General features: G+C 40.5%; 1 protein-coding gene across 3 annotated transcripts in view; it reads right to left on the bottom strand.

The window, feature by feature from the left end:
• The window catches only part of LOC142385221 (liprin-beta-1-like), a 27,319-nt gene extending 6,303 nt beyond the window's left edge, over positions 1-21,016 (bottom strand). For 2 of the 3 annotated variants that reach the window (XM_075471524.1, XM_075471526.1), the window contains exons 1-12: positions 20,875-21,016; positions 13,570-13,650; positions 10,297-10,502; positions 8,741-8,821; positions 7,728-7,841; positions 7,467-7,577; positions 5,918-6,010; positions 3,908-4,025; positions 1,630-1,709; positions 1,492-1,558; positions 991-1,103; positions 706-779 (exon numbers count right to left, since the gene is read on the bottom strand). In XM_075471524.1, the coding sequence (XP_075327639.1) occupies positions 706-779; positions 991-1,103; positions 1,492-1,558; positions 1,630-1,709; positions 3,908-4,025; positions 5,918-6,010; positions 7,467-7,577; positions 7,728-7,841; positions 8,741-8,821; positions 10,297-10,502; positions 13,570-13,633 (1,121 nt within the window). In that variant the 5' untranslated portion in view covers positions 13,634-13,650; positions 20,875-21,016. Of the gene's footprint in view, positions 1-705; positions 780-990; positions 1,104-1,491; positions 1,559-1,629; positions 1,710-3,907; positions 4,026-5,917; positions 6,011-7,466; positions 7,578-7,727; positions 7,842-8,740; positions 8,822-10,296; positions 10,503-13,569; positions 13,651-13,757; positions 13,777-20,874 lie in introns of those variants that run through there. The other variant, XM_075471525.1, reaches the window with a different exon arrangement.

The raw sequence follows: 21,016 nt of genomic DNA, 5'->3' as shown, positions 1-21,016 counted from the left end.
AAAATTAAAAAAAAAAATATGGGTGAAGAGTACAGTTATATGTTCACTGTTGACTAGATGTAATATTACTTTACCAACAAACCAGAAATTAAATAAAATTGTTGGTTTAAAACAAACAAAAAGGTAAAAATCCTCAGAATTCTGACTGTTGTGATGCTCTCTGCAGGGCCGGCTGTAATTCCTCTTCTGTTCTTTCTAATGCTACATCCTTGTTGGCACAGTGAGGAAAACAGCTGGAAGCTGGATTCCAGCAAATTAAATGCAGTTGTGTCAGCAAACATTTCTTTTCTGGTTTGTGTTAAGATTCAGAAAAATCGAGATTGTGCTCCAAATGAAATGTGAAATTCTTCTTTACCATAAACTCATGAAGAAAATGTCTAAGGTCAGAAATTAAGTGACGAGTAGAGTCGTAGTACTTGCTCTACATAAAGACTTCTTTTTGAATTTAGAGGTCTTGCCCTCTGCTGACCAACAAACAGGCACAGTTGACACATTTCTCCTTCCTACACAGTTAATTCATTTGCGCTGATGGTTCTGATGGCTGTAAGCCATGGGAAATGTGAAAGGTCCAAATGGTCAGCTAGACTCAACTTCCTGCAATGTGCGGAACTCTTGAGGAATTTTACTACACTCTGAGACTCAAATAAATTTAAACAAATGGCTTTTAATAACAATAATTAGATGTTTTGGGTTTTTTTTTTTTACCTTTGGGTTGCTTGTAACTGCCGTTCTCTGTCCAGTTCATTCATCTCAGAGAGCACTGCTATACATGGAATAGACTGAGACAACAGAGAAAAACATGATTAAAGGGATATTTTCCTTCCAACAGAACGTTTACTCAGGCCGGCAAACAAGAACCAGAGCAGAAGCTCGGAAATTCCTGGGAGAAACCGTTTGAGAGTGGGAGGCAGAGATTGGGGTTTCATAAAGGAAGTCCACAGTCTGGGGTTCATCCTGTGTCAAAGCTGTTTTGACAGAGGTTGTGTTTACCTCGCCAGAGCTCCTTCCTGCCTCCCCCTCCAGCTCAAGGGTGACCTGATCCACCTCCATGGAAACAGAGGGATCATCGGTGATATCATCATAGTCATCTTCCTTCAGCTTTTCTGAGGAGCACAGTTCAGACAGTCAAGAGAACGTTTTAGGCCACTAAAAATATACAATACTATGTAAGACACATAAACGTAATGTCATTTTCTTTTTCATGGTGGTCAAAAGTTGCCCAACCATTTCCTTTTTTCTGTAAACATTTATTTACACTATTCAATAAAATCTCCACTAAACTGGAGATCAGTGATAAGAGCTTCCTCAGGGCCCATGTTGGAAAATGCTTTGTCCAAACAGTGGAACGCTTAAAATATATGACATTTCCATTCATTTTGAACAGGGATGAACAGCAAATCCTCCTGCTGGAGAAACTGGAACCTACCAATGTTTAAAAAAATAAAAATGTCTGAACTAATTAACTGGCTTGAAAGAGTATAATCCTCTGACCTCTGACCAGCTCCTGGATTTTCTTGCACTTTATAAGCGACTCCTCCAGCTCTTTAATCCTTCTTTCCTGCAGATAAACACAAACTTAAAGTTGTGATGAATTCAGAGGGTCAGAGCTGCTGCTGACACTCTTTGTACCTTCTCATCGTTGTCTGATGTCAGGGACTCCATCACCCTCTTCATCTTCAACATTTCGGAAGCTTCAACTCTTAGTAGCTCTGAAAGAAGCAAGAGTAACCCACACTAATAAAACCTCATGGATTGCAGCTTGTTACAGCAATAAAGCTCTTGATTCAGTTATCAACACTAATTATATAAAGGAAAAAAAAGCATGGGGGGGGTTCTGCATTTATTGCAAAGAGTGCTTCACTATTAATCACTTGGTAATGAAATCCAAACCTCATGCCAACTTAATTACATGAGCTGAGGGTCTGGTGACTGAGGTGAGAGATGAACCCACACAGAACTGTCAAACTCTGTAGTTCTCAGTTCTGCCGGGTATTTTCATTATCAAGTTACACAGGCAGGAGAAGAAGCTAAGCATCATGGGATACAATTCTCAAGTGAAGTGGTCCCTGCTGTCAGCCGGAGGCAGCCGTCATTCATTCGTGCATGATGGCTGAAAGAACACCACAAAAAGTTTTTTCCCCTCCGACAAAAAACTAAAAGTCTGCTGCTGGAAGTTGGTTTTTTGTTTTGACTATAGCCAAACAAAAAACTCAGCTATGGCTTTGAGGAATCTCCTAAAAGTGGCTGCTAGAGGAGGCAACACTTCCAGCATGATTTCACATCAACAGGAGCAGCACACGTCACTTTTAATGTGGCAGAAAGTGACGCCGTCCTTAAATGGGCATCTTGCACGGCTGAAATGAAAAACTTGGTTAATCATCCCGCCAACATCAGCTAATTACCCTCCTAATGAGCAAAGAAGAACTAAATTTGTACCTTTACTTTAGTACTACTGTAAAAACTGTCCAGCATCACTTCTACTCCCAATTCTTTCACCATTGTGCACATCTGATTAAAATCACAACATTTTCTGATGCTTGCTCACAACCTTTTCCCTCCTTTGGTGTAAATGTGCATCAACATTGAAATAACAGTTAACATTCCCTTTTTTCAAAATCAATCAAACAGCAACTGAATAAAAACTATAACATTGTTTGATTATTATTCTTAGTAGTGCTATTAATTATAATCCTCTTAATGTTACAAAGTGCTTTACAAGAAGAGATGAGGCGAGTTAGAGTCAGATGGATGTAGAGGAATGTTTTAAGGAGGGATGTGACAGTAGCTGCAGACTGCGTGTGCCTGACTTCAGTGGCCAAAGAGTTAGCACGACCTACCTTTGTCACAAAGTGATCTCAGAATAGTAATACATGGAAACAGTAGTAGCATTTATCACATAATAAATTAACTGGGTCATGTAATGCATTGTTTCAATTGGTTTAATTCAGTATTACACGTTTACTAATTTCCACACATATTCTCCAAGTTATTTAGAAATAGAATAGATTGGGTTTAATGAAAAAAGTTGTATTTTGTCTTGATATTTGAAAATAACACATTTTAAAGTTGAGGTTCATCAGGCAGCAACGTACTCGTGTGTACATGCAACCGTCCTCTTTAAGCTTTAGATTTTTACAACTTCACTGGTTTTGAATTAATCTCTCTGTTAGCATCTTTTCTAGCATTTTGTTAACAACTGATCCTAACACAGCCACATGGAACTGAACTGCAGGCAGTCAAAGGTAGCAGCTGAGAAGATAATTCCCCTTCAGGAGTTAAAGGAGGCAAAGTGAGAGCTTCAAGCTGAGTAAATACTGGACTCACAAACTGGTTGGAACCTCTACTTCAAAGCAGCATTAATGTTGCTCCCGTTTGCACAGAAACATTTTCATATCAACTTCAGGGGTTGATTCTTGTTCAAATAAAGGCTGCAACTAGTATACATTGATTTATTTCCCTCTAGTAACCCACTGAAAAAGCCCCTACCACGACAAGTCCAAACTCTTTTCTGTGTCGGTCTAAAAACACATCTCTGACTTTTTAAATTTGATGAGTGAGATGGAGGACCGGACAGAAACCTTCAGGTTTCACAGACCAGTCACTTTTAAATAAACGGCATTCCTCTGGCAGCAGCGGGGATAAGAAAAGGTCAGCAGTGAGTGGAAGGAGTAAGTCAGTCATGTGTTTGGTATGGATCTTCCAGACAGACGGATAAGGAGTAAAGCACAACAATTACTTCAGCTTTAGTTCGTCTGTCTGCGAAATGGGAGATGGTGAGAAAATAATGAATGCTGCTGCTGGAGGGAGATGCTCCGTTTGTCTAATCCTCATAAACCCCATGAAATCAGAGTTAAACTGCATGAAATGATAAAACAAGCATCCAGCGGGTTATTAAAACAGCTCCCACCTCTTTGTCCCCCTTCATTCCTGTTGTGGGTCTCCACCTTCAGTCTGCTCTCATCCTTCAAACTCCTCAGCTCCTCCTCCCGCTCCTCCACCTGCCTCTGTAGGAGCTGCAGCTCCTCCTGTAATGAGCCATGATGTCAAGTTGATTTACAAATTAGAACAACATGAACCTGAAAAAAAAAATAATAATAATAAAAGGCTGACACTCATACCCGAGAAGCTGGAATCAGAGGACTTTAGCTACTTTTCTTAAAAAATTATAAAAGCCTTTGTGCAAAAGGAGAGCTCCAGCTAAGTATTATAGATCAGTGCAAATGAGCCAAACTTCATGCCCCTTCCAAAAGAAATGTAGTTTTTTTTTTTTTTTTTTTTTTACTTTTTTGTTCATGGAAAAGGTCTTCAAAGCTACAAAATCTTAAGTCCACATCAAATATGTATGTTCGAACAAAAACTGACTTATTCGGCCAACATATTCCAGCTGTTGGAGTGTTTGCCACACTTTTGTTGGCAACATTTGTACAGACTGATGTGCTTAAACTACACTATCTGACGAATACATTTGAAATTATGCAGACATGCTTCTAATAACATTGTGAATGCCTCATATTCATGCAACAACTCCATAAGCTCAGCTCTTAAATGTGTTTGTAACACTGGCTTTTAACTAGCTGCAAAACTAACACTATTCCCAGTAACCTTTGGGTACACACTGGTGATAGTTCCTGTACTGCAGGATGAGCCCAGAGAAGACCACAGTCAACTCTGCTCTGGTTTCCTTCATGTTGAAATTTATGAGATTTTCTGTCTCTGTTTGTTTTTGGACTGAGATTCTACAGCCGTGAGGTTTCAAGTTTTTACTTTGGACCGTTTACATCTTTAACTTGCACGTACTAACGTGCACTCTGAGGCTCTGGAGAACTGGAAATGGATTTGCTAGTCCGGCATCCTCGTTATCTTATGGAAATGGAATACTTGTATTCAGCTGTTAGACACTTTTTACACCCAATTTTGAATGGCATCATTGTGGTCGCTATCCATCGTTACCTCTTTGAAGGGATTGGAGAATGTGGACCTTTGCACAGCTGTTAATCACTGCCCGACTGTAAAAACTCACCAAATGAATCTGACAAGGCAATATTTCTAACTCATTTTCTAAAATGTTACATGTTAATTCTAGTATGTATTGTGTGGCAAAATATTGATTTTATTAGTTTAATAAACATCAGCATGTTGACATTGTTTCAGTAAGCCTGTTGGCTTGCTGATGTTACCGTGGAGATCAAAACCAAAGCACTGAAATAAAGCCTCACATCAGCAGAGCCACAGACAACGTGCTGAGTACAGCCAAAAAAGTAGTAAGAATTAGTAAGTAAGTTGGTTAAGTCGACCTATTCTTTATTTATTCATAAGAAATTAGTAAAAGCTCATGTCAATCACTAAAGCGATCCTCTGTAAAACAGTTTACATGCAGACCAAGAAACAATCATCTACTGAAAAACTTCTCAAAGTGAGATGTTACCAATTATGAAGACATGTTGTGTCTGTAAGTGGGTTTTTCTACAAGTGTTAATACATGCACACACACAAACGACATCACAAGTCCTGTGACCAGCACTGATGGAAGCACTTACAGAGCGGTGGCAGTCTGGAAAGCAGTGTGCGGCAGTGGAGAAGGAGCAGGTTTAGGGGATCTTAAAGGCCAGAGAGAAGAAGAGTAAGGCTGGAGCTTAAACCTTCACCTCATCTCCAGTAAAGCGCTCAGAGTTCCACTTTGGATGCTTGACAGGTTAGCGTGTTGGAGAGAGATGTTAAAGTCAGAGGAAACGGGGATGAGATCAGAAGCCACATGAAGGTGGTGAGGGGGAATGATAAGCAGAGAAAATGAGGAGAAATCACAAGGTTTTTAATGTGATGACGCATTTGAAAGGTCAGAGAGGAATTCAGATCCCGTGTTATGGTCAAATGCGATACTGATGTGTATGCTAACTGGACGTTAACAACACACACTCACTTTAGTAGTTTTGAGTTTCTTCTCACACTGCAGCCTTTCATTCTCTATGTCCGTCACCCGGAACCGCAGGTCCGTCACTTCCTGGTACAAGCCCTGAGGAGGAAGAATTAACTCCAATTACTCATTAAACCCTCAGACAAAGCTGCCCTGGAGACACGTGGAGACTGTGTGGGAGAAACCTCCAATTTTTTCTTTTTCGACACAGGGAGAATTTCTGCCAAAAGGCATCCACATTATTTTCAGACCGAGGTCCCTCTGGAGACCATCTGAGAAGCTGGTCCACTCATGAAGACAAATCCCACACTTAATTACTGTGAAACTGCTTTAATCCCCAAAAGCAACTATTGAAAAGCTCCATTTTTTGTAAGCTCAAATTTACAGTGGAGAGTTATTTCCCAGAATTAGTGCGTCAGTTCTTGCTCACTGAATACAACACTATATCCCACATAATGGCCACATCAGTACATATGCATCGTATGGAAGATAGTTTCAAATGCAGACGTAGAACAGCGAGGTTAGCCACGTTCTATTTGTTTGGTTTAACCACAGCTGTTGAGATAAATCTGAGATATAACTAAGCCCTGATATGGTCATCAAAAGTTAATTTAATTCAGCTGGTTTTGCCACAGGAAGTCATGCTGTACCAACTGGTGTCTGTCTCACTTCCATGAATACGCACACAGTCAGCTGGACTTTTCTAACTTTTGGAGTTCTCTGACAAGTTAAAGGTTATTAAAGTTGAAATTCAGTACATTTCTATATATGTTTAAATATTACTGTGTAGTATATTTTAAAAACATACAACTTTTGGTTTTTAGAGGACTGTGTTTGAGATCTGCAACGCTGGATTTCAGGTTAAAATCTTTCAGCTAAACTATGCAGCAATCCTGATGCATCGGTCAAAAGCTTTTTTAAGTCGGATCCATTTAGGATTCCCTTTTCAGAATTATGTGAACAGATTCGTGGACATTTACCAACGACACAAACTCCTCTGACTTTGTTGGATATTGAAGAGAACAATCTCAGCCCCGACTCCCGGCGCCTCAAACCAATCAGTTTGCTGAAGGTTAAACAAATAGATCAGTCACAGTATGTCAACATTTAATGAATAATTTTCAATTTCATTTCAAGCTTTAATGGAAAGAAAAATAAATATTCAGTGAGGGGGTGGGGGAATCTATATACTGTGCTTTTTGTGTCTGCAAATGCCACATCTTCTGTCCAGACTAATAAAACTGAGCGTGGAAAGTATAAGTTCCACTCTGCAGAGGGGAGGTATGGGTGGGGGTATTCTGGCAGGAAACAGCTGCTGGAGCATAAGGGGGGGGGTTTAAAGCCTCTTTTTGTAACCCTTAGAAAAGTTCAACCAGCACCACATGACAGATCAGAGTCCTCCAGCAGAGTGAGACAGACCTTTGTGACTTAAAAACAATGACTGGGTGGCTGCCAAGAATTAAAGTCGCACACGGTGCAGGTGCAACAGAAAACCACACCATCTGCCTCCACTTTCCATCTGCATCAGAGAGAATTTTCTGGATGGGGGGCCTACCTCATTGCCCTTGTGGTCTCTCTCCAAAGCAGTTAGCTTCAGCTTCAGGCTGGACACCTCGGTCATCAACTCCAGCTTCTGGGTCTCCAGCGCGGTCCGGCTCAACAGCTCCTAAAGAGCAACACTTGCACTTAGTAAAGACACATTTAGGAGCAAGGAGAGGAGCAGGTTTTCTACTGGGTCGACCGTCTCAAATAACGTCATTCGGAGTGATCTAGATTTGAAACTGCAGAACTAAGGAGCAGAATATCCACCGTTTACCTGTTGAAGAAGCTCCTCAGCGGCATTTAGTTTCTCCCGATGATGCTCCAGACTGTTGTCTAAATCCCGAATCTTTTCTCCTTGCACCTCCACCTGGTCTGTTAAAACGCTCACCTGGACAATGTGAGACCACCATTTATTAATGTGTCAGAAGTATTAAAGCACAGAGAGAGAATTTTTTTTCTTTTTCTTTTTTTTTTTTTAAACATTATTGGGGAATAAAGCAGTGAACTTTATTGAGGAAAGTTAGATGAGATGGTCAACACTGTACTTGTTCAATAAAGGCATAATGTAATAAAATAGCCAACCTATCTTGGTCTAAAAGCTAACAAAAGCAACCCTCTAATACCTCTAAACTAAATTACACATCTGTTCTGCTTGAACTACACAAAAACAAAAAACTGAAACCAGAAATGAAATGGACTCTATTTTTGTCTTGTCGACCACCAAAAGCTTCTTCACTGAGCCACATTCACACACATTTCTTGGTGCACACAGTGTTACAGGCTGTGCGATGCTTTTTCTATGGTCACACAGTCGCACACTAATGAACACATTCTGATGCTTGTTCAACGTGGGTCTCAGCGTCTACGTATCCGAGCTTCCGGTTGGTTGACGACCCCCTCTTCCTCAGCAGCAGCTGCCCTTTAACATGATTTAGAAGGGGGATGTTGCAGGACTATTTCTTGGACAGACATTTAGCTTCTGGGGATGTGAGTTTGGCCAAGAAACTGTTCCTGTCCATTTTACACACTCACGCAGAGTGGAAATTTGTGAGTGATAAAAGCATTAATGCTTTCACCTTCAAAGTACTTTCTAAATGGTGGTAATGTGGCTTGAAATCTAGACTGAGAAGCAATCATCTGTTGCTTTCCAGTTAAAAAAAATAAATAAAACACACCCTCTGTGTCAGAGTTAATTACACAAGAAAAGATTTATACAATCATACTTAATTGCTTATTCAAGAACAATTGTTCGTTTTGTAGCTGTGATGGAGAGTTCTGCCCACAAACCTGCAGAATGAGACACTCTTTGTCACTCTCCAGTCGCGACAGGCGTTCTTGGTAGACGGAATCTGAGCTGTGGACGTTCGTCTGAAATGAGAAACAATGTGCGATGATTTGTGTTGTCTGAAGAAATATCCACATTCTGTCAGTGAAAGGAGGCTTTGAACCGTTTTTTTTTTTTTTCCTTTTTCTTTTGAGATGAAACTTCAAAAGAAGTAGGGAGGCCAAGCCAATTTATGTCATTTTGCCACTATACACCATCACAGAGGGTGTGAAATGAAGCAGTCCAGCTACAATACTGACGCTCGGTTCCAATTCAAGAGGTTTTGCAAAAATAGAACCTTACCTGTTTAGGAATTAAGACATGTTTTGAATACTCTCTCCACTTATTACAGTCTTAAAAGTAGTTACTCCACTATTCTTAATACTTGGTTGCAAATCCTTTGGAGTCAGTGACCGCCTGAAGTGGGAAACCAAAGGGCACGACCAAATGCCGAGTTACTCCACTTGAGCTGCTCTGCCCGGCCTTTACTGCAGCAGCCTTCAGTTGCTGCTCGTTTTTTAGTCTCTCTGCCTTTAGTTTTGTATTCAGTAAAAAAAAACAAATCGTGCCAAGTTGGGTCGAGGTCTGGTAACTGAGTTTGAAAATGCATTTCTTTGCCTTAAGGCTTAAGCTGCCTGTGGGTTGCTTTCACAGCATGTTCTGGGTCACTGTCCATCAGTACTGTGAAGCACCATCCAGACAGATTTGCAGCATTTGAATGCAACTGACAAATGGCAGCAACTCTGAAACAGATGCTCTTTAAAGATTTAAGGTGTAGCCTGTTAGAAATCATCTTTTGATCTTCTGTTTATATCTGAATCCTTTTCTGTTGCCTTTACTGTGATTTTTATCTTTAAAAGCACAAAAAACATCCATCCAACATCTACTTATCTGTTGTGGGTGGATCAGATTCTTTCCTTTTCTGCAAACAAAGGAATTTGCATCCAAAGGAAATGGACTGAAATCTAATAGCTTCAGGAAGCAGTTTGGATGAACTTGAGTCAGATGGTTAAAAAGTGCAGATGAGTTCGTCTCGAAGACACATTCATCATCATTACTCATCCACACCGTCTCTGCAGTGTCTGTCTGCTGTTAGAACCACAGCTCAAGTTACACTTTACTTCAGTTTAACCCATTAAAGTAATGAGGGGAAAAAAGTGGCTCCGGTTCTTTCCACAAAAACGCTTGTATCAGATATTTTCTGATTGATCTGTATGAGTAGCCTGTTGTAACTAAGCGACTGGTTCCACGAACTTCTGTCTGTGTGCTCAAACTGCGACAAAATCAGAAATCCATACAAATGGCCAAAGAGTAAATCAACGAGTCTGGAATCTCTTTTGGATACAATTCAGACAAGAGGCACTTAGAATGACAAAAACACTGTAGAAAGGGCAAAGATTTATCGTTCAATGTGTAAGAGCAAACTTGGAAATTAAATTTTACATCTAAGGAGCTTCACATTTACCACAGAAGGCTTAAAAACCACCCAACAGATTTCTTTTTATTATTTTCTTTTTACCATTCGTCCCTGCAGCCACTCCACCAGCCCCTCTGCGGTGGAATCTGGGATCTGGCAGCGCAGGTTGTCCCTCTCCTCGTTGTCCATGAGCTCCAACGCTGCTCGCAGGTCCTCCAGTAAGTGCAGCACCCGAAGGCCACCCAAAAAAGGCGATGTGGGCGACTGGCAGTCAAAAAGCCCGTTGGAGTAATCGATGGCCTTGGAGCCTGGGGGAGAGGCAAAAGGAGGGAGTTAGTTTCACAATAATTCATTTCATATAAATTACAAATAAAAGGAAATGTGATGACAGAAGATACCTAATGAGAATGGTATGAAACCCAAAATGAAAATATAATGTGTTTTGCTGTAAATGGCATGATATGACTAAAGGATTTATGACCATTTAGTTTTAATCTGTGGGAGGGGAGTCAGCATGATGAGGAGCCAAAACTGTAAATTTTCATCTCTGCGCAAATGTGTTTATAGTTTAAGAAGCACAGACTTTGGTGTTTATATGGTACAAAAGCCTGACATGTATGTAAAGTCTTATTTTACCATTAAAAAGATGCATCAACTCCTTTTTTTTTTGCAAGTTAACACACTTTTCTGAGGTCTTAATAAAAATGTTGGTAAAAACACTTTAGTCCAAATGCAACAGAGAAACAACTGAACCTTTTAAGTCTATGAATTCACAGTAATTTTTCTTGCAACTCATTTTAGCGGCTGGATGAGCAACTAGATGACGCGGGTCATTAAAACACAGCAAGGCAGACAGGAAGACTGAAGTAAAGCAGGGACTGGCAGGAAGCTCCATTCCAATCTCACAGAATCGTTTCTCTGTCACATTGACGGAATTACTATGAGGTTGGTGCATTCAAGACAAATTGCAAATCAGAATATCCAGCTTCCAGACGGAAAAAATAAGTCAAAGAACACCAATTAGAAGTCGGATTTCCTATTGGGGATATAAAACATTAAAACAGACTACGAGTAAAGTATTATTAGCGCAGTTATTTTTTAACGAATGTGAAGTTTTGGCTGCTGATGAGAACTTACTGTCAGTAGCAACATATGCAGCCTGATTTGACTTTGGAGGAGATAAAAAAAAAATGAGGCTGGTTATCTTTAATCTGAGCTGAAAGTTGTGACATACTTCCCCCCCTGCAAATCTGGAGTGGCTCGCAAATTTGAATAATTTCAGACCAAGGAGGCCCCAAACAGAGCAGCTAATTACCATTCAAAGGTGCAAAGATTCCACTTTTACATACATGTGATCTATGCACATTACCCCATATCAGATATGCAGGTCATTGTTCATAGCAACGTATACTGTAACGGCCTGGAAACACTTGCACAGCTTTGTGTAAATAAAGTGTTTGTGTAACAGATTTTCCCTGGAGTTTGTAATGTCAGTTTCAATTTGTACCGCATGGTGTGACTGGTGTTTGAATTTTAATGCCCAGTCTCCTCCCGTTGTGTTCCACAGGCTGGAAGGACCATACTTCCATGGACTGCCTTTGAGCTTCATCCAGCTGCAGCTTTTGGAGGAGCAGACAGCAGCTGTGGTGTGAAAATACTTCCACCGCTACACTTGCTCTCAGCGGTTTTCAAATGAGCAACCGATGCAGATGCTCTCACAGTAACCAGACACTACTAACCATAAACAACAAGGCTTAATCTCAATTCCTGCCCTTGGCACGACCCCTCCATTTTGCATTCGGAACATACCATTTTGTTTTAGGGATCAAGGAAAAGAGGTCATCTAGCCATCCAAATGCTGCTGCCCATTAACACCGCAACAGGCCAGTTTACAAGTCATTTTCCAGGCTGCAGCTCTGCACAGTTAAAACACAGATTTTGTAATTGTGAAAGTTGTCTGACAGAAGTCACCAAAGTAAGGTTAAATTCACCTAAAACATGGTGACTCAGAGAGAACATCAGAAACAACTGAATATCTTCTGCACGCCTGTGTTGGCTGGTCTTCTCTGTCAGTCAGTGAATACTTCCTGAAAGGGGCGTGGTCAGCAGAAGCTGCATTTTAACTACCGCCCTTTTTACACTGGTTAAAAAAGTTACTCGTCGGGATGTTTCGGTACAGGCTCAGCATCAGTAGGACGTCAATTTTAAATAAGGATGCTGCAGTTTGAGATTCAGGACTGAGTGCAGCTTACTTTTTACTTTACAGAAACACACATTTAGTCACAGTAACGGCTCTGAAAGTGACAGCAACAACTCCCTGACCAAAAGAGAAGAAATTGATCTATGCAAGACTAACACTAATTGGACACTAAACACTAACAACATAATGTGGGATTTTTGAGATCAACATTTATTAATGTACCTCAGACTGTTGTATTACCTTTACTCCAGTAGATATTTTACCAAAAATTATAACACAAGCACTACAATCACTTTAGTTACTGACTGATACACTCTCCACCTCAGCATATAAATACTCACTCCTGTAAACATACTTAACAAGTGTTCATCAAATGTAGTATGAGCAAATACTGACAAATGTCTTTCTGTAACTATGGAAACAATATTTCAATTCCATCTTTGAATCTCAAGCAGCAGCATGTTGACTGAAGTAGAAACGCATGATGGGAACATCATGCGTTTCAGCCTACTCTGTACCATCTGTCATCCGTCTTAAATGTCAGCCATAACGAAGACGTCCCACATTAACAAAGATGGAGCTGAATAAATTAATATATTCAGACAATCGTGGCTTCCCTACAGTAGCAAGGGAATGGGGCTTGATGACGGCTGTGGTTTCTGCGGAAACAGGGGGGTGGGGGCTAGTGGATGACATGTGATCGTTAGCTTTGCTCCCATTGGAAAGGTCAGTGCTATAATTACACACATCAGCAGAAAGTGGGGACTAACGCTGAAGCCTGGTCTGCTCATCTGCTGCAGCACAAGTATACAGAGTGCAGCCAAAAGCTCCAGAGCAGAAGTTTGTATTCCAGACTCACAGAGCTTGAATAATCATTAGTTTCCGTCATCGCAGAGACAATGGAAACTTTCTCCTGATCTCTAATGCAGTGACTGCAGGAAGAGGCAGGGATTTAGAAGCAATTTAGACTGTATTCTAAACTTTTCTGTACATTCAGGAAAGCATTTAAGTGCAGGTATGAGAAGGAGGAGGTCAAAGGGTAACAGTCCACTGGAAGTAGTATTTCTAGTTTGCAATTTAATGATTTCCAGATGTGACTCAACCCAGCAGCACGCTTTGCCTACTTAAATTAGAGCCACAGCCAGCTTTTACAGTCCCGAGTGTTTGGTGGTTACCTGCTATGATCCCATCCATTTGCTCCAAGGCTGCCGCCAACATCTCACTGGCATCAGACATCATTGTTGTGCTCAGTGAATCTGAAAGAGGAAAACAATTTTGTTTTAAAAGAAAGAAGTGAGCGAGAGTAAACTAAAATTAAATCATTAAGGACTTGGCCAGATCCAAGAAAGAAAGAAGATCTTACTCAGAGCCAACAACTGTGCAGACTTTGTTCTTCACAGCCAGCCAGATGGTTTTAACTACAGATTTCCATCCATGAACTCACAAATTCTACTAGCCTACTTCTAGTAACTGTTTCTGATGAATATACAGTCGCATCCAGGACTGATATCTACATCTGAAGTTGTCAGCAAATGGCGGTATCTCTTAACATGTGAGGTCTCAAAGTAACTGTGAGAAAAAGGGAAAAAAAAGGAAGACTGGAACTTGATCAGAGGAATATTTTGAACCACTCCAAGAAAAACAGGAGAGAAGAGGCACTTACAAAGTTAGTACAAAAAGGCAGACAAATGAGAAAAATTGGTCGCATCATGTCTTTGGAACTGTATGCAGAAAAAAAAAGACCTCTTGTAAACTCGCTGGGTCAATTCTGTTAAGAATACAAAACACCAACATTAAACTTTCAATTAAAAAGAAAAAACTCAATCTATTATTACTAATCCTATTACTTTATGGTACAAAGTCTCATTCTTCCTTTCAAAATGACTGCTGCATTAAATTAACCCTGTGGTCTGTGCAGGAACAAATTGGCTGCCCCGGAGACAAAAAACAAAGTGATCTCCTGGACTTATTACGCAGCTGGCCTTATTTCCGGAGCCCAGGCAGTCACGGGTGCTCATGGGCAGCTTCTATCTGGAATAATGGTACCATTCTCCCTGGGGTCTCTGGACTTGTTGCATTGGCATGCTCGGCATCTCAAACTTCCACAACAAAGTTGGACAGCATCCCCATGACCACTGAAAACAAACACTTATCACATGTCTGTCCATTACTTGCTCTGGCCACTTATCACTTCAAACAAAATCTGATTTGAAGAACTGGAGACGGTGTACAGTATGTGGAGAGCTAACAGCATTAAAACAGAGGCACCGCTTGTTCAGACATCCCATGGTACAGGAGGGAGGAGGGGAGGTGGGGACCACGGGCTTTGCTTCATTTCCTCCCTTTGTGGGGTCACAGTGTTGCACCCAGTGGGGTAAGAAATGGGCATTAAGAGAGTACTTAAACTAATGACCTCAATATGTGAGCAGATCTCTGCTGTTAAAACAAAGACTTCAGTGCTTCACTGCCATATTTCAACAACAATCCCCACAAAGGCATGTTAATCTCCTCCAAAATATCATATAGTGCTCTTGAACTGCAGCATTCTAAAGCAAATGAAATACTGGCCAATGAGAGGGGTTAAAAACAAAAACAACCTGCTCTCCAATTACACTAAAGTCCCCATGAGGATTGAGGAGCACCGCAGATGCACATCTTACTGGCATGTTTTCCTCCACAGGTATTTCCGTAATTTGATGGGAAACTATCAGTCACTCTCACCAGGGTGGAAGCTGTATTTAGTCAGCTGCTTATTCAACGCAGTGGGAGAAACCTACAGCTCATCCCATCTACAATAAGTCAGGAGTTCTGCTGGAAATGTAAATATTTTCGCCATGTGAACGCTAAAAACTACAAGGGCTGCCACTTTCCAGTATGCTCCAGTCAACTTTCCCCTTTCCAGTCCTTTGTCCAGTCTTTGTCCGTTTGACCAGACAAATAAACAAGATGAAATCATTTTTTGTAAAAAATTAAATCAGCATGTAGGCGTAGTTGAGGCTGCTCATTTCTATGCCGTCTTCTGATAAAAGCCACATCAAATGTGGAATTATGAGTTTCACGAGAAATCCCCTTCAGTACATCTGCAAACAGTACATCTTAATGCAAGTCATTCAAGGTTATTTTGGGTGATTATCTGAGGAAACTGGATTTTAATGAGCACTTATCTATGTAGCAAAAGATCGCACTGAAACTTTCCACGTAAATTGGTCTGTTCATTCTTCAGGCTTATAAAACCAGATCCTTTAAAAGGCTACGCGGCGTGATTTTCCCCCTCGCTTTCGCATCAGTTACGATTCAGGTCATCCGTGAAAGAATTTTCTGACCTAAACCTCAAGAGAGATGCCCAAATAGGAGAGCCCTGATTTCGGCCGTGTCAACAAGCATCCATATGGAGCAACAATGACTGATGACACAGTGCAGGCGTCCTTCAGGGAGTGGAGGAGTGAGCACCACACACATTCCTGAGTAGGTTAGTTCTCCTGCAAACTTAACGCTAATGGGTGGTACTGACATCCCCGCTGGCCTTTTTGACCTCCTTCCCTCCACTATTCTCTAAATCCCCTGAGGACTGTATTGTGTCAAGACATTTAAACTGATCCATGAAGGGAACAACAAACAAGACACTCATATTACACAATAGATGCCGAGTGAAGCAAGAGATGGTGATATTCTGTTTTGTCTTTTACTCAACAAACATAAGACAGCAAAGAACTGATCCTACTGAAGTATTGTCTGTGTAGCATGAGTCTGAAATATCCTATTCCTCTGTGACATAGAGCTCCATTGTTTACCGTTTGTTTTGTCACACATGCCGCATCCTGCTTCTGTAAATACTCCCCACACCACCAGAGGTGTCATCTTTCTTGATGAAAAATGTTTCATACAATTGTACAATTTGAGAAATTTCGGCTGAAGAAACAAACTTTCGAAGAAAAGCAGGCTGAGATAAACTCATACTACATCAGAAACCAAGTGATTTGCACAGTCAAACGTGGAGTAAAAAGCTTGCTGTCATAAATGGGTGACGGAAGGCTTCAAAATGGGCTGAAGAGACATATTTTCCAGCGGTTTCTCCTGGAAGACATTCAGAGTGTTTTCCTCTTCTCACTTGGAAACTGGCAGCATGAAATATGTCAAGAATGAAAACAAACAGGGGTCACTACTGCACACCTGGTCACAATCACTGCATGAATGGTGGATTGTGGGAAATAAAAAATAAAACACATGGTCAAACACCGGCTTTTTCCACAAGACTGACAAACATTGTCTCATTCTGTACTACGAATATGCTCATATTACAAAGCAAAAGAATAAACTGTTCAACTAAAGATTTAGAGAAATAAATCATCAAATTGACATTGTGAATGCACGACTTGAGGTTTGATGCCCTAACAGGTGGACTAAAAGCCTAAAACCACAGAACGTTCACTCATCGTTCTGCTGCCAACATTGAAACAAGCCAATAGAAAAAGAAATTAAAGCGGTCTATCTAAATCTAAAATAATTAATGGTCAATTCTACACAAAGATAAGACTGAGAATCAAACTGGAGCTTTCTACTGCCGAGTGGTGCTTTTAACATCAACCAGATGGACTGAAACAGATACGTATGGGGAGTCATGCATCTGAAAAGAAAATGGGCCGAGATTACTTGACCATACACAACACTCACACGCCTCCACCGGTGCCTCTTGCGTCAATAACCTACTTCCAGCTGTGCTGCAGATGTGCAGCCCAGTTTCAGACTGGCTTGTTGCATTAGGAGCGGCATCATTTGTAGTAAATCAATGCGACCACAAGCAGCAGTGAGAGTTTGGGAAAGGTTCATATTGCAGCGCAGTGTTAGTACAAGTTAGTATGAAATAGGATGTAGCCATGACGACTCCCAGTGGTTTACACACTTAAAGTTTTGAAGCTAATCTTTTTTGCCGTTGCCAGCTTTTCTAACTCAAACTTCAACCAGATCTGACTGAAACTAGCAGTTATCACAATTGAAGCTCCCGCCGCAACGCTTTCCTCGTCCATCTTACTCGAAATGGGATCACATTTTACAAAATGCATTATGTGCTCCATCAGAAAAGATGTAAAACTGGAAAGTAAGTCAATAAACTCAAGAAGAAACAGTTCAAGTGGGCGTTAAGGATAATTTTTCCACAGACCTGTACACAAATTAATTTAATTTAGCAGCTGCCCCCTGCTGGTCTATAGACAGAGTTCAGGTTAACAACACCTCCATATTGGCTTCATTTTTCAGGCAGATGGCAACATCTGTCTTTTTCATACAAAGACAGATTCTTTATGCCAACAAGACGATGCATTTAAAGCTGAATAATAATATGGTATGTGGTTTAAAGGTTGCAAATATGTGGATGAACAAAAGTCGAGTGAGATGGGGCTTTTATGATTTCAGAAGTAGAGGTAAGTGGTTGAATGTGTTCATATGGAAATCCACATGAATCCAAGTCATATATCCAGCTTTTCAAGCTGAATGCTGGCAGGTATTCTTGTTTAATATAGATATTTGCACTATATAGTCTTAGGGAGACTATAATTCTACGAGTCTAAGGTGATGAAATGTGAAATTAAGCTATGGAAGTCAGTGCTGTGTTAAAGCAAAGCTCCTGTCAAACACTCTGCCTTTGTTTACCCTCCCCCCTGAGAGATGGTCCTCTGGACTTTTAGTCTGGACTGCTGTGAGGTCGGTTTGTTTGACAGAAACGACAGCTCAGACTTCAAACTGAGCTATATTTCTCTCTGCAACAGCAGTGGCCACTGACACGCCGCACAAACAAGCCTTTGTCTTTCAGGGACTCACATGGTAGCACCGTAACACTGATCCCAAGTTATTGCAGTTTTTCCACGTGGCCCCAACTACAGAAGCAGAAATCACATTGTAGGAGGGGGAAGAAAAAGAAAAAAAAATGTAAGAAGTTGGAGGAAATGAGTGAGAGATCTCAGCAAGCCAAGAAAAACTTAGATTTCTGTGCTTTTGTTATCAAGAACTTACCACAGAAGAAGCCCTAAATATAATGTGTTAAGTCATAACTCAAAAGAAAAAGTAAAATACTGAAGCTCTAAACATGTACATGTGTCTGCCATGAATAAGTTGAAACAATAAACGGGACTGAAACAGAGGCATCCCCGCAATCAGGAAGACCGTCACTCAGTCCTGTCAGGAAGCGTTTCCTGGCACATTCTGGGGAAATGTCTTCCTAGCCAGAAACTGCCATTTTCCTGTAATCCCAGCCCTAACAGCTCAGTAGCCATTCTATTATTTTTTGTCACACCAAGGCATCAACTTTCCTCCATTCAAACAAGAATTGTGGAAATTGTGGAAAATATGGCTGTGGTTCTGTTAATTTGAAACAAATGTTTTGGATTTCGTTAATATTTTAATTCAATTTCAGAGGCATGTAAACATCCCAATAAATCACGTGGCCTAAACGTGACACTCCCGTCTTTCAACATGCACCGAGGCTAGAGTCCTGTACCAAGAATTCTAAGAATGTAAATGTCAGAAAATAGGTGTCTGATAAAGATAAAGATTTGCCTGATTAGATAAAGAGGTGCCTGTCATTTATTTTTCTTTGGACATGTGGAAGTCTGGAAACAAGAAAAAGATTAGCCTAACTAAGCGTAATACTATACCTGATTTAGCAACAATTTCCTGTTGCTTGAAGAATCTATACAGCTGCTACCTGGAGGTTTTTTAGTCCAACTATCTTTTAGAACAATTATTTACCTGCATGAAAATGAGACGGGCGAGTGTGGCGAGGGGACAGATATGATTATTGCCAGAGATGGAAATAAAATCCTTTGTTATGCTTTCTGCTCCCCGCCTGGAAGCAGAGACATCAGAGGTTCGCAGAGAAGAGAGCTGCCAGCAGGTCAGGCAGTGCGTCAGGAGGGAGGTTTTTCCGGAACAAAAACGCATGCTGCAGAGGTTCACCCAAACAAACAGCTGCAGAAGTCTGAGACTGATAATGAAAGAAGGCGACAATGGACCAGAAGCAGCTTTAACGTTTCTCCTCTACCCTAAATGGTTCCAAACCGAGTCTGACTGCGGAGACATGACAGTGATTCATGACTTGGCTTTTATAATTATGGACATCCTGTACGATGCATCAAGCTCAAGTTCACCCCTTATTTCTAAAAAGGTGTAGAATTAAAAGATGAAACATTTGATAGTTCAAACAATCAGATACTTTAACAGCTTCAAAATAACAAAGGGCCTCAAACTAAAAGTTTGGGCGCCCCGAATAGTAAATACTCTTGAAAGAGAACTTTTTGGAAAATATTACAGCATTTGAACTCTGTCTTTTTTTTGGGGGGGGGGGTTACCCAGATTTCCATCAAAATCCTTCACCCCCTCATGGGCTGTTCTTTTGACGTCTAGGTCTGAAGACCAGTAGACAGTTGGACCAAACAACCAAACAGACCTTTGGCCATTTTGGTAAAATAAAGAGTTCCATTTCATGAGGAGTTTTCATATTAAGTTTGGTTGTGTGTCCTTTTTAACGAGATTGCTAGCTCACTTACAGAGTTATCGTGCTGTATTTTATGGCAACTCTTCTGCAGGTGTCCACTAAATCTTTCTGATGTTTTATAGTCAAAGTGGGGTTTTAAATTGGCCTTTACAGCAACAAGCAGTTTTCTAAAAGCTTTATCCTGCTCTTCCAAACCTCAACTTGACCTCAGCAAATCTCATTAACTGCTACAAGTTATGGTTTGAGCCCCAAAGGAAAGTTTTGCATGGGGTTTCTAACCTTTCCTTTAATATTCAAACATGGCACATGAATATAAATAAATAAATAATGCAATAATGTTGCATTAGATGTTGGAAGATCATGTGTCGGCAACTTTATGCCACATGGAGGTCAGTTCATTTTCAACTTCATGAAATGGTCAGTTACAGGATTTGATTTCACCAAACCTTTACGCAACATTGTACTGTGCTGGCATAATTCAACACATGACAACAACAACAACAACAAATTTGCTGCTATAAAAAGTGCACAAATTATCTTCACTCATCTTCTTCCTTTTCACATTTATCTATAGGATGGCATTTAATTTGAGCAGTATTCATATTATATAATAAAACCCTCAAATAAAACCAATGTTATATCATCTATGGGAGGTTTTTACAGGCAACTTTATCAAGAAAGTAATAAAACAAAAGTCTCCGCAAAACTGTATTGTCAAATATCCATGAAAGTAAGTAATTTAATGAACACTAAAAATGTGTAAGGAATACTGATAACAGAGCTTTCTGTTAGTGGGTTACCTAACACAAACGCATTATATCAAGCTACGATACGCACAATTACAAGGCTAACAAAGGGGCTTCAGAGACTGCGTCCTTAGTTAGAGACAATTAACGTCAGGCTAGCACTCCAGCGAAGCCTGGACAAACAAACCGTTTACTGCAACTCTCCTTAAAAACCAACAAAAAGTTCTCTGAAACTTCGGTTAACTTACTGTTTTCGGTGGAAAAAAGCTTACGGCTGGATCCTGCGGTGTCCTGACGGCTTATTCCGAACACTTTATGGACTTTTCAGCGGAGCTTCATGTTTGGCGTTCACTTTCCCATTGAGTTTCTCTGTGAGCTGAAGTTTTTCGT

This window comes from Odontesthes bonariensis, chromosome 8, assembly GCF_027942865.1.
Source record: "Odontesthes bonariensis isolate fOdoBon6 chromosome 8, fOdoBon6.hap1, whole genome shotgun sequence".
In the NCBI taxonomy this organism is placed as follows: domain Eukaryota; kingdom Metazoa; phylum Chordata; class Actinopteri; order Atheriniformes; family Atherinopsidae; genus Odontesthes; species Odontesthes bonariensis.
Note: the sequence above shows the minus strand (reverse complement) of the source record. Positions and strands in the feature narration are given on the sequence as shown.